At 45.8% G+C, this 13,744-nt stretch overlaps 1 protein-coding gene across 1 annotated transcript in view; it reads left to right on the top strand.

The window, feature by feature from the left end:
- LOC121692770 overlaps positions 1-13,744 on the top strand; it is a 60,234-nt gene that overhangs the window by 14,197 nt on the left and 32,293 nt on the right. The window contains exons 11-15 of the mRNA XM_042071646.1: positions 466-624; positions 920-1,006; positions 2,956-3,102; positions 6,667-6,822; positions 8,197-8,280. Coding sequence (XP_041927580.1) covers positions 466-624; positions 920-1,006; positions 2,956-3,102; positions 6,667-6,822; positions 8,197-8,280 — 633 coding nt within the window. The remainder of the gene's footprint in view (positions 1-465; positions 625-919; positions 1,007-2,955; positions 3,103-6,666; positions 6,823-8,196; positions 8,281-13,744) is intronic.

Here is a 13,744-nt window from a genome sequence, read left to right as displayed (position 1 = left end):
AGACTTTTACGAAAACATTTAGTTTGGTCCCCGGGGGTCACTACAGAACCCCCCCCCCCCCCCCCGCGCTGGGAGCCCTCGAAACCCAAAAAATGCAGTTTTTCCTAAATAACTACCTGAACCGTGGCACCGAGGATGAAGACATTTTTATGGTATGTTGGTCTGAAGGGCCCACATCAACCTGGCCCATAATCACTCATTTGTGATTTGCACCCCCCCCGGTAAAAAATGAAAATGCAATATCATTCTGCTTTAATCACCCCTCTCTTCAGTTAAGATGTTCAGAACTGCACCAAATTTTATGTGTATGATTAACCTGACATTCTCTGGGGGTATGCCAAATTTCGTAGAATTTCATCCATGGCAGGGTCTAAAAAAATGTGTGTGTGTGTGTGTGTGTGTGCGTGAGTGTGCGTGTGTGTGTGTGTGTGTGTGTGTGCGTGAGTGTGTGTTCCTGCTCTGCAGCAGTAGAGTGTGTGAGGAGGGCCCCAGTGTGCTGCGGTCAGCGCTGCATGGTGTGTGTGGGCTGAAGGGGCTGTTTGTGAGAGTGAGCCGCCTCACGCTGGACTGGGCATCAGCACTCCTGTCCCTCAGCAACACCTGCCCCAGCCTAGTGGACATCAGGTAACACACACACACACACACACCACACACACACGCACACGCGCACAGACACACACAGACACACTCACACACACACACTCACTCACACACACACCACACACACACACACCACACACACACGCACACGCACACACACACAGACACGCACAGACACACACACACACACACACACACACACACACACACACAGTTATTCCATTTGTCAAAATAATTTGTGCTGCTTAGCGTTTTTGAAATGGCTGGCATTGCATTTTGGTCCCCTGTTTCACTGCTGTCTGATGAAGGTATTTGACAGCATTTCAGACGATGTACCACCAGAGGCTCACCAGGAGGGGGCAGTCTGCTCCAGCCTCACACTGAGAAGAGACAAAGACGGCTTCACGTGAGGATCCATCTATGTCTCTCTGTATTGTCTGTTTGTGTCTGTCTGTCTGTCTATCTGTTTATCTATCTATTTATCTATCTATCTGTCTATCTATCTATCTATCTATCTATCTATCTGTCTATCTGTCTATCTGTGAGGGAGGTGGATGTTCTACTGTGAGAGAGGTGCATGTTCTACTGTGAGGGAGGTGTATGTTCTACTGTGAAGGAGGTGCATGTGTAACCTGCGCGCCTCAGCCCTGCACCTAGCACCTCGGATCGGGACAGTCAAGCTAAAAGCCCGGGCTGCTAGCTTTCATGCCTTATGAACGTCCACAACTGAACGGCATAGCCTACATACATTTGCAGTTGAATGAAGTTAACTGATGACAACATTAAAACGAATCAAACGTTTAGCGATCATGAAATAATACCATACATGATAAGATGTCAACAAGCAGGGAGATAATGAAGATCAGTAGTTCTACTCAAACTACTTGTGCACGTAGGCTATGGGAGATTGGTCAAATCTAGCAAGTAGGAATTCAAGTGGATGACGTAAAAGTGAAAGTAAGACATTTGAAAGGCCAACGAAAATTAATTTTGATATAGAAAAAAGACGCAAAACTGGTGCCCTAAATAGCGATTCTGTTGTCTTTGAAAGGTTCTTTTATTGACGCATTTAACCGAAATTTGGATTAACACCTGCTTCTACAAGGCAGAGATATTCAGGCGCATAATTAGGCGCTCTTTACTCTTCCCCTCCCATCTCTTTACACTAAACTCCCACTTTCCCCTTGAGCCTCCCATGAATGCGTGACATGGCGGTCTGCATGACATGGCGGTCTGCATGACATGGCGGTCTGCGCTTTGGACCTCGCCACGATTTTACGCCCACGTTGCGAAACAAATGGACGCAAAAGCATTAGTACATCTGGCCCTCTGTATCTCTGTAACTTCATGGATTATTGACGACCTGACTGACAGACCACAGGTTGTGAGAATGAAAGATCTGTGTGTCTGAGCAGTTAGTCAGTAACATAGGAGCACCAAAAGGGACTGTGCGGTGTCCTTTTCTCTTCGCACTGTACACCAGACGTCCAGTGCAACTCTCAGTCATGTGACCTGCAGAAGTTCTCAGATGATTCTGCAGTTGTGGGGTGTGTCAGTGATGGTGAGGAGACGGAGTACAGGCCACTGGTGGACCACTTTGTGACATGTGGCTAAGACAAGGGAAATGGTGGTGGACTTTAGCAGGGCCAGGCCTGAGCTCATTTCATGTGTGCAGCAAAATGTTGCAGATGTTTTATCAGAGTGTTGTTGCAAGTGCAATTTTCTTTTCTGCCATCTGTTGGGGCAGCAGCATTACAGCCAGGGACACTAAGAAACTGAATCAAATCATAAGGAAAGCTGTCTCTGTGCTGGGGACAGCTCTAGAGTCCCTGGAGTTGGTGGTGGAGAGAAGGATGCTGCACAAACTGTTAAATAGATTGGGCAATACCTCACATCCACTACACAACTTACTGGTCAAACAACAAAGTGTTTTCAGTTGGAGGCTATGCCAGCTAAGCTGTGAGAAAGACAGATACTGTTTTACCCACTGCAATAGTACTTTATAATGACTACCCCCTGAGTAGAGAGAGGAATAATATTTTTTTTGAATAATTTATGTATGTATGTATGTATGTATGTGTGAATGCTGTGTTTATATGGCTGCTGGAACACTGTAATTAAAAGTATATCTATCTATCTATCTATCTATCTATCTATCTATCTGTCTGTCTATCTGTCTGATTGTTTTTATTTTCTGTGTGTGTGTGTTTTTGGTATGTGTGTGTGTTTTTTGTGTTGTGTGTGTGTGTGTGTGTGTTGTTGTTGTTTGTTTATGTGTGTGTTGTGTTGTGTGTGTGTGTGTGTGTGTTGTGTTGTTGTTTGTTTATTTGTTTATCTGTGTGTTGTGGGATGCAGGCTAAGTATCCGGCATCCGTGTCGGGTGGACCCTGAGCCTGAGCTGTCGTCGCTCTCTCTGAGCGTGTCTGGGGCGTCGGCCGTGTCCTGTGAGGACTGGATGGCCATTCTCCAGGAGTTTGGCCGTTTGAAGCATCTGCCAGAGAGGTCAGACATCCCACACACACACACACACACACACACACACACACACACACACACACAGCAAAGAGAGGGAGAGAGAGAGAGGCCTAAAAACGTGAGGGTGAGGGTGACCTAATTGGGTGAGTTCAGGACATTGGCCACAGTGATGCTAAACAATTTCAGTCAAGTTGGATAACACAACATAAAAGACTGGTAACAGGTTTTGCGGGGAAAGTATTTTGATTTTAATGTTTTCCTTTGTTTCACTAAGTTCACGAATGTGATTGACATATAGCAAAAAGTGTGTGTGTGTGTGTGTGTGTGTGTGTGTGTGTGTGTGTGTGTGTGTGTGTGTGTGTGTGTGTGTGTCTTCACTAAGTTCACGAACGTGATTATGACATATAGCAAAAATTCCATTAACACACAGAAAAGCCAAGGTGGGCTTTATACTAGAGATGCGCGGATTTTGTCCACTGTCCCAGAGTTGTCTCAGACATCTTCCCAATGTGTCCCTGGGACAACGGGCCTCCTCTCTCTTTCCTCCTCCTCCCCTCCTCCTCTCTCCATTCTTGTCCTCTGGCCTGCTCTCTCTCTCTCTCTCCTCCTCCTCCCCTCCTCTCTCCATTCCTGTCCTCTCCCCTGCTCTCTCTCTCTCTCTCTCTCTCTCTCCTCCTCCTCCCCTCTCTCTATTCCTGTCCTCTCCTCACTTTCTTCTCATCCCATCATCTCTTACTGTCTCTCATTTTATCTCTGATGTCACAATGTCATTTCAGCTTTTTAAATATGCTTACAGTGTGTGTGTGTGTGTGTGTGTGTGTGTGTGTGTGTGTGTGTGTGTGTGTGAGAGAGAGAGATAGAGGGGAAGGGTGCTGAACTGTCAAATCTGTTACATTTCCCCCTTCCAAAACAAAACACAAAAGGATTGAAAAAGTAATTAAAGGATACACACACACACACAGACACACACACACACACACACTTATTTATTAGATGACCTCTGTCTGTCTGTATGTGTGTGTGTGTGTGTGTGTGTCCTTCATTTCAATATGAATAAGACAGCTGAGTATGCCAACGCTCTGCAGTGTCCTTCTCCCTGACCTCACACTACTCTACAGATCTGTGCTGACACACACACACACACACACATATACACACTTGAATGAAATACACACACACATACACCAAAATGGAGTGTACACACACAGATACACACACACCTGAATGGAGTACACACACACACACACACACCCCTAAATGGCGTTCACACACACACACACATGAGTCGTCAGTCATCAGACTCTCATCAACTTAATTGATTATTTTTGTGAGTGTGTGTGTGTGTGTGCCTCTCTCATATTTATTAGTTTCTCAACACTGAGCGCAGAGCATTGCATCATACTTGGGCAAACACACACACACACTAGACATGCGCGGTTCGCGGTTACAGCCGCGGACTCTGCGGTTAAACCGCGGATCGGGCGGATGACATGAAGAAATATAATATTTTAATTAAATTCGGGCGGGTGGCGGTTGAACCAATCAAATGGAAAAAATATATATAGTCTATACATTGTTAAATTGTGTTACCTACATCCGAAAAAAACGAGCACACTTTGAAATAGTCAAATTTTCCTCAGGCAGTAATTTGGCCTAGTTGCTTCTATCAGAGATGGTGTTGCGGAGTTGGTGTATTCCGATGTTTCACTGAGCAACCCCTCTCACGCACGCACACACACACTAAAGGTAAAAAAAAGTGTAAATTAAGTAGCCTATCGTAGACTACCAGCATTTTTTCCTCTCCAGTGTGCAATAAGAAAGTAGAATAGGCTACAGTGCAAGTTGACCGATGATTCATCTCCCATGTCGCGTCTCGTTGCAGAGCCTTGGTAGGCCACTAAGCAAATCTGCAACCTATGAGCCCAGCTGCCAGTATTGAAGGAGGCCTAAACATCTCGTAGATGAGACTGCCTGGGTTATTTTGTTTCGATATCATATATAAAACACATAGTCATTGTAGCCTACCATTCAGGGAATAGGCATTTAAAAGAGAGACAGATTATGGAGTGATATGACTCAGAAATGACATCGGGCGATGGCAGTGCGAGATGTTCAGAACGTAAGAGTTAAAACTCCTACAAGCTCAATAACATCCACAGCGGAAAAAAGAAGGTAAGAAAAATAGTCTGAAAACTTAGATGTGTAAGGCAAGCAAGCAAGTTTGGCGGTTGTTACTAAAAATGTGAGCATGCACGTTGCACTGATGTGCGGTGGACTTTCGGAATGAATAGAGTCGGCGTTTCTTTAATGTCGAGGCGCCATAGTTTGTCCGATCGGCCTGCTGGTATAAAATGAATTGCGCTGTCGGTCTGAAAAAGACGCGCTCTCTTCCCATGCAGTCAAAATGAATGGGAGTCTTCAGAGCAGGCTTGTCATAGTGTCACCCTGACATGACAGTGTGTAAAGTAGGCTATAATGTGAATGGCTTGTTGTTTAATTAAGGATTTCTTTCTTTTTGCAAAAAATAAAGTACAATAGGCATTAATTAGTAGGCTAAATAGCAGCATGTTGAATGTATGTGCCAAATTGCGTTTTTTATTACAATGATAAAAGTGTAGGTTACAGGCCGATGTGCGTTTTATTTGGAGACTGTTTTGCGAGACAGAGACCGAGTTTGCTGCTGATATTCTGGGGATAGGCTACAACATAGCCAATGTAGGACTTTAGCCTTTTAATATATTTGCTGCATTGAATCAGTCTTTCTAGAACAGGGCAAGAGCTTTCTAGCCTCACGTCAGCAGCACCGCATCACCCATATACATTAAAACAACCAGCGGATGGCAGGCGGGTGCGGTTTTGAAAATTGGTCAAAAAACGTTGGTGTGGATGGATGGCGGATGAATGATAAGTTTTGCTATGCAGTTACGGTTGAAATAATAGGCCATCCGCGCATCTCTACTTTATACGAGTGGGCTGGCCCCAGTAATGAAGGAGAGCCTATCAGCAACCAGTAAGCTCACTAGGCTCCACCTACAGGAAGTGACAGGAGACAGTGCAGGGTAGGAGCAACAAACGGCAAACGCATTAGTAATCAAAGGCAGCACTAGACCCAGCACCATGTATAAGTATAAGTAAGTATATACTCTTTTGATCCCGTGAGGGAAATTTGGTCTCTGCATTTATCCCAATCCGTGAATTAGTGAAACACACTCAGCACACAGTGAACACACAGTGAGGTGAAGCACACACTAATCCCGGCGCAGTGAGCTGCCTGCAACAACAGCGGCGCTCGGGGAGCAGTGAGGGGTTAGGTGCCTTGCTCAAGGGCACTTCAGCCACGCCTACTGGTCGGGGTTCGAAACGGCAACCCTCCGGTTACAAGTCCGAAGCACTAACCAGTAGGCCACGGCTGCCCTGTAACTGTCTGTGTGTGTGTGTGTGTGTGTGTGTGTGTGTGTGTGTGTGTGTGTGTGTGTGTGTGTGTGTGTGTGTGTGTGTGTGTGTGTGTGTGTGTGTGTGTGTGTGTGTGTGTGTGTGTGTGTGTGTGTGTGTGTGTGTGTGTGTGTGTGTGTGTGTGTGTGTGTCCAATAGCCCGCTGTTTGATGAGCGTGTGGATGGGCTGCTCTCCTCCGTGCGTTCTCTGTCTGGCCTGAAGAGGGCGGTGTTGAGTGTGCGCTGCCTGACCACGAGCTGGGCCAGCAGGATCCTCTCCCTCATCCACACATGCCCCACCTTAGAGTATGTAAGGTAAGACACACACACACACACATGCCCCTCGGTCACCTACTGCAGGTTAGCTCACACACACGCACACACACACACATGCCCCTCGGTCACCTACTGCAGGTTAGCTCACACACACACACATGCCCCTCGGTCACCTACTGCAGGTTAGCTCACACACACACATACACACACACACACACACACATGCCCCTCAGTCACCTACTGCAGGTTAGCTCACACACACATGCCCCTCGGTCACCTACTGCAGGTTAGCTCACACACACACACACATGCCCCTCGGTCACCTACTGCAGGTTAGCTCACACACACACACACACACACACACACACATGCCCCTCAGTCACCTACTGCAGGTTAGCTCACACACACACACACACACATGCCCCTCGGTCACCTACTGCAGGTTAGCTCACACACACGCACACACACACACATGCCCCTCGGTCACCTACTGCAGGTTAGCTCACACACACACACACACACACACACACATGCCCCTCAGTCACCTACTGCAGGTTAGCTCACACACACACACACACACATGCCCCTCGGTCACCTACTGCAGGTTAGCTCACACACACACACACACACACACACATGCCCCTCGGTCACCTACTGCAGGTTAGCTCACACACACACACAAACATGCCCCTCGGTCACCTACTGCAGGTTAGCTCACACACACACACACACACACACACACATGCCCCTCGGTCACCTACTGCAGGTTAGCTCACACACACACACACACACACACACACACATACACACACACACACACATATACACACACACACACACATACACACACACACACACACACACACACGGCCTCACGCTAATAAAGTTCTAGTTATAGTTCCTCGTGCTAATATGTCCTAGTTCCTCATGCTAATAAGGTTCTACTGTAGTTCCTCACTCTAATAAGGTTCTACTGTAGTTCCTCATGCTAATATGTCCTAGTTCCTCATGCTAATATGTCCTAGTTCCTCATGCTAATATGTTCTAGTTCCTCATGCTAATAAGGTTCTACTGTAGTTCCTCACACTAATATGTCCTAGTTCCTCATGCTAATATGTCCTAGTTCCTCATGCTAATATGCTCTAGTTCCTCATGCTAATAAGGTTCTACTGTAGTTCCTCATGCTAATATGTCCTAGTTCCTCATGCTAATACGGTTCTAGTTCTAGTTCCTCACGCTAATAAGGTTCTAGTTCCTCACGCTAATAAGGTCCTAGTTCCTCATGCTAATAAGGTTCTAGTTCTAGTTCCTCATGCTAATAAGGTTCTAGTTCCTCACGCTAATAAGGTTCTAGTTCCTCACGCTAATAAGGTCCTAGTTCCTCATGCTAACTGGGATGGTTATGTCTGACAGTGTGGAGGTGGCAGAACCAAAGAGCTCTGATGGGGACAGCGTCTGCTCCACGCTCTTAGTGACAAGAGGGCCCAAGGACCTCAGGTAAACACACACACACACACACCCTCTTTCTCTCACTCACACACACTCTGGGTCTGTTCCAAACGGGTAGAACTGCTGCCTTTTAAGATATCTAACTGGGGAGAGAGGCAGCAAGTGTGGTTCGAAACCGAAAAAACTAATTTTGCTGCCTTCTAAGATATCTTAGATTTCTCCAGTAAAGGTAATTTTTGGAGGCAGCATCAATGCACACTTCATGCTCCCTCCTACCCATAATCCTTTGCGGCAACGTCTGAAACAGCTGTGAAAAGTAAACAAAGATGGCGGATGACATCAGTAATGGCTGCTTAATCTGTTTCAATGTAATTTGTGTGACATTATTTTGCTTAGATTTGTAGATTTGAGATGAGAAATAAACAATTTACTATCTGATTATGCCATTGTTGTTGCATTGATAGCGTCTGGTCTGATATATCTGCCGCCCCTTAAAACTAATTTATACCGTTAGCCTGCTTACGTATGCTAATTTAGTTTTAAGTCCGGCCTTTGCTAACGTCATACCGTAGTGTTAACCAAAGATTCTAGAGTGCTACGCTAATTTTTAAGATGCATTTAATCCAAAGTCATGTCTAGTGAGACGGCTCTCTATGTAGGGAGGGAGGCAGTAGGCAGCTGTCTTCCATTTTGAACAGACCCACAGTCTCTCTCTCTCTCTCTCTCACACACACACACACACACACACACACACACACACACACACACACACAGTCTCTCTCTCTCTCACTCACACAAACACACACACACACACACACTCTCGCACTCACACAAACACACACACACATACACACGCACGCACGTACACTCGCACGCACGCACACATGTACACTAGGGGTGTAACGTTACATGTATTCGTATTGAACCGAAACGGTACGGGCGTCACGGTTCGGTGCATGAATTTACACGGAGAATACACGGTATAAAAATACATAAAACTCGCGTGCGGATTAATTAATGTAATGCGGAATTAATGTTAGATACGAGAGTTCTAACGCTAATCTGTAGCCTCGCCTTAGCTCTGATTGGCGCCTGTTATTTTTTTATCAGGTCGTCGGTTGAGTCAGTCAGCCAGAGATAGCAGCACTAAGCGAGTGGTGGCGACCCACAAGAGTTAGTCCATTGGTTCTCAAAGTGGGGTCCGCAGCACATTGTCAGAGGGTCCCTGACAAAGTTTGCTACAAAATATGAAATTGTCTTATATGGCGAAAAATGCTACAGTATCAGTATTTGCCCAATTGATCAGCTGATACATTACATCAATACGTCAAAACACTTTACTATTAATTAACCGCCAACAAAATGAAAGTTATGTTAAGCAAACACTATGTGTTCAAACACAATAGGCCTACATTTGTCAAAGAAACAACAATCCTTTAAAAAAAATCCTACATACTGTCAAAGTTTGCTAACATGACTATTGTGGTATTAGCACTCTATGTTTTTAAAATACAAATAACATAAGCATCTAACAGAAAAAAGGCTATACAGCTACATGATTAACTTAAGTTTTATGTGCTGCGATTATGAGGGGTCCTTGGAGAATTTTCCACTCCATGAGGGATCCCCGGCCCACAAAAGTTTGAGAACCCCTGAGTTAGAGGACCCGCTGGTCTCTTTAAGATCGCAAGTTTGAGAACTTCAGTTACAGTAGTACAGGCGAGAGAGTGGTGGATAAGAAGAAACTGTGTGTCGGCGTTGTTCAGCAGTTGTTGGGTAACGTTATGTGAGTGGAAATACATCAAACATCCTACACATATACCACTCCATCACCCAGATGATGTAGGCTACTGTGGTGATATTATCTAGACACATTTAATAATAATGCTTGTGTGTGTGTACTGGTCTATTAAGGAGACCTTCCATTTAATATGCAAACATTTACTGGAAGTCATGAGACTGGACGGTCCATTGCTTGTGCAGCTACGGTCCATTGCTTGTGCAGCTGTTATGCAAAACATGTACTGGAAGTCATGAGACTGGACGGTCAAAGGCTAAGAGTGGAAATAAACAAAACAGGGCCTGGGGGAGAAAGGTGCTTACCAGAAGGGCATAAATAGAAGGGGCTAGCAGAAAAGGAGAAGCAGGGGACTTCCAGAGAGAGGAAGTGAAACCAGATGTTGAAGTGACACATAGAACCAAATCAAAACGTACCCTGCCTGGCAACAGATTACACATAGAACCTGGACACATGTATTCTGCCTAGCAACACACATTTTTTAATGTTTATGTGAGGAGGAGTTTCCACCAATATCTCAAGTCCCAAAACGCTCTGATTGGCTAAAAGGGGCCTGGTGACGTTCCTGGGGATAGGAACGCCTCTCAGGCCCCCGAGAGTATAAAGGAGAGAGCTCAGGCACATTCAGATCAGATCTCATCGGGGTAGCAGCTGCCACTCACCACTCTATTGCCTGACGGTCCAGTCCTGACTCTGTTTGGATTGTATTATCACTGCAATACGGTGAATAAAGGATCAACAGTCTTCAGCTTCTCTCGTCTTGGTGTTCTCCTTCGGGTCTTTGACATCAGAGTGCTAGTTGAATTGGAGGTTTTGGAAAGTGGATGTTTTCCACGACAGATCTGGAGGTCCCACCGAGATTTGAAAGGATTCAACAGGGAAAGCAGTTCCGTCCCGGGTGAAACAGACTTCTCCAGTGCAGCTCTCCGGGCCCAAAAAAGGTAAGCACTTTTGCTTATTATTAGGGAGAGCTGTACTGTGGGAGTCGGTGGGTAGGCCGGGAAGGGGTGCTAACCTGAATCCTCAAAAGGATAGTGGAGACACCAGACAGAGATTGGGTTGCACTGTTGGTCTTAAAAAGCGTTTTGTAATTTTGTGAACCGGTTAAAATAGTTTTCAAGGAGAAAACTGACTTAAATGGCCATGTAATAATTTCCAAGGAGGAAATCTAGTTTTCAAGGAGAAAACTAAAATAGTGTTTTAATTTCCAAGGAGGAAATCTAGTTTTCAAGGAGAAAACTAAAATAGTATTTTGTGTAAAGGGAGCACGGGCTGCCCTAAAATATATGTGTGTTTCAGAGAAAAGGAACGGGTTAATAGGTAAAAAACTGCAATATTAGCTGTAAGTTGAACGTGTGAAACTGTCCTGAGCAAAGGGTGATGAACAAAATACATTTTATTATAATCTGCTGTTGTTTCTGTAAAAACTGAGTGTGCGCCGTTGTGTTTTCTTTTGACCGCCTGGGCATGGGCCCACAATAGATGCAAGACAAGCGCACGTACAAATTTGAGGTAGAGGAGTTCGGCGAGGGAAGGAGGATCGCCACGCTAACAGACGGACGTCAAACTCACATAATAGAAGTTGCGGCTGCAATATTCATAAGAAGCTTGCACAGCAACCATAGCCTGAACATAAGGAGATTGTTGCAGTTGTTGGAGGTTTTTGCAGATGCCCCCCCCGAGCCCCCTGTTAGAGTAACAATATTGCCCAAGATTAGGATTGTGAGAGACCATAGGCCAGAGACCCTAGGAAAAGTCCTCTACCGCTTTGAAATTTCTGATGAGTCAGGTGAGGAAGAACCAGACACAGACTCCCCAGAAGAGTTCACTCCAAACAGTAGTGTGAGAGAGGAAGAGGCAGACATTGAGCCAGGGGAAGTAAGTGCCCCACCAGAGACAGGATACAGCAGCCTAGGGTCAGAGGAAGAGGAGCGCCAGGAGTCAGGTCAAGGGGGTCTAGTGAGAGCTCCAACTCCCTATCCAGGCAACACCGTGTCCCATCAGCTGATTCGCAGCCCATTCCGTGTAGTTAACAGCCCAACCACCCCCCGATATAGCTCACCGCCCTCTACAAGCTATAGCCCAACCAACCCCCGGTCCAACTCAAGCTACAGTCCAACTGTGCCCCAGCAGGAGGAGGTTCACGGCCCGACTGAGCCCCAGCCAGTGCGGGATATAGAACAGGTGCTGAAAGAGATAGTTGGCCGAGATAGAGGAAGGCTGGCAGATTTTATGAGAGAGTCTTTATCAGTGTCAGTGTTCTGGAACAAGGAAGGGAGCACTAGGGATAAATATTCAGTTCATATTGACCACCTTGACAAATACGGAGGAACCCACTCGAGACTAGGCACCAGCGTAGCGCCATTGGCACTGCAGACAGTAATAGAGCAGGTAGGAAAGTTTGTGGGGGTGAACACAAGGCCAGTGGTTGACCAGCTCTTTGCCCCACCTGAGGGAAGGAAGCGCAAGTTTGAGAGGGATTCCCCAGCTGCCAGGAGGAGGGGGACGGATAGAGAATATAGATAGAAAGCTAGTGGAAGGGGAGGCACTACTGCAGGGCCTCTATAACAACTGCTTGAGCTGAATAAACCCCACAGTAACGGCTTAGCAAAAAATTGTAATCCGCTAACTTTGCTCAAATTTAAAGTGTTGTACCTGCTTCAATAAAGTAAAGAGAAAATAAAGTCAATAAATGTACTTTGTAAAAGCAAAATAAAAGGTTAAAAGGTAATCTTGAGTGGAGAAGTATTATTGAAAAGAAAAGATAAGGACTCAAAGCCCCCACTGATACAATAACGTTGGTGAAATAGGAAGAATAGTTATAATATTGAGATAAAAGCAGGGACTAGAGAAAATAAGCAGAGTAACGCCCACAAATAGCGAATGAACTTAGAAAGTAAGTGGCATATCACTTTCATTCGGCTACAGGACAATAAGTGGTGCATATTTACAAGAAACCGAGAGGGTCTCGTGAACGGAGCATATCGGTGCCACAGTTACACAGAGCTACTAGAAAAAATAGAATATCTGATAGGGAAGGCTTACCCGTTAGAGTTAGGGACACCTATGGACACAAGGAGCGACGATAGCGATACATCGGATTAACAAAGCACAGAAGCCTATTAAGCAGGTCCAGGAGAAACGTTGAAAGTATATGGAACAGGGACAGCAGAACGTGCTCTGGGCCATAGAAATCGTTGAATACGACGAACACGACTGGGAGACAAGCGTCAGAGACGGAGAGGGCCGAGAATACGTAGGATACGTGGGTGAGGCCCCCTTTGAGTGCAGATTCCCGTATAGGTGCAAATATCGAGACGACATAGACCTAAAAGCGACGCTTTCTTTGTTGAGTAAACTAACCCCTAATAGCCTGCCAGTGAGGAAGCAGGAGGAACCACAGCCCCAAACAGCCGGAAGTAAAGGAGAGGCTACATCGGGTGGCCTGAAGATAAAAGAGAAGTGGACAATAAGAATCTCCGAGCACGGGAGTGACGGGTGGAGCGTAAGCGCAGTGAACGATAGAGGAGAAGCATTTGAAGAAAGGAGAGGCAAACTGAATACGGTCTTCCAGGAGTGGGGCGACGTGCGGAACTCTATACTATACTTGGTGAGCGACCTACGACTGGACTGGGAGGAAAAAGACCAGAACAGATACAGGAGGGAGAGAAAAAGACAATACGAAAAGGATTATCGCCTGTTCTGCACTGACCG

Source organism: Alosa sapidissima, chromosome 19 (assembly GCF_018492685.1).
Source record: "Alosa sapidissima isolate fAloSap1 chromosome 19, fAloSap1.pri, whole genome shotgun sequence".
Taxonomy (NCBI): Eukaryota; Metazoa; Chordata; class Actinopteri; order Clupeiformes; family Clupeidae; genus Alosa; species Alosa sapidissima.
The sequence above is the reverse complement of the archived record's forward strand: the minus strand, read 5'-3'. Positions and strand labels throughout refer to the sequence as shown.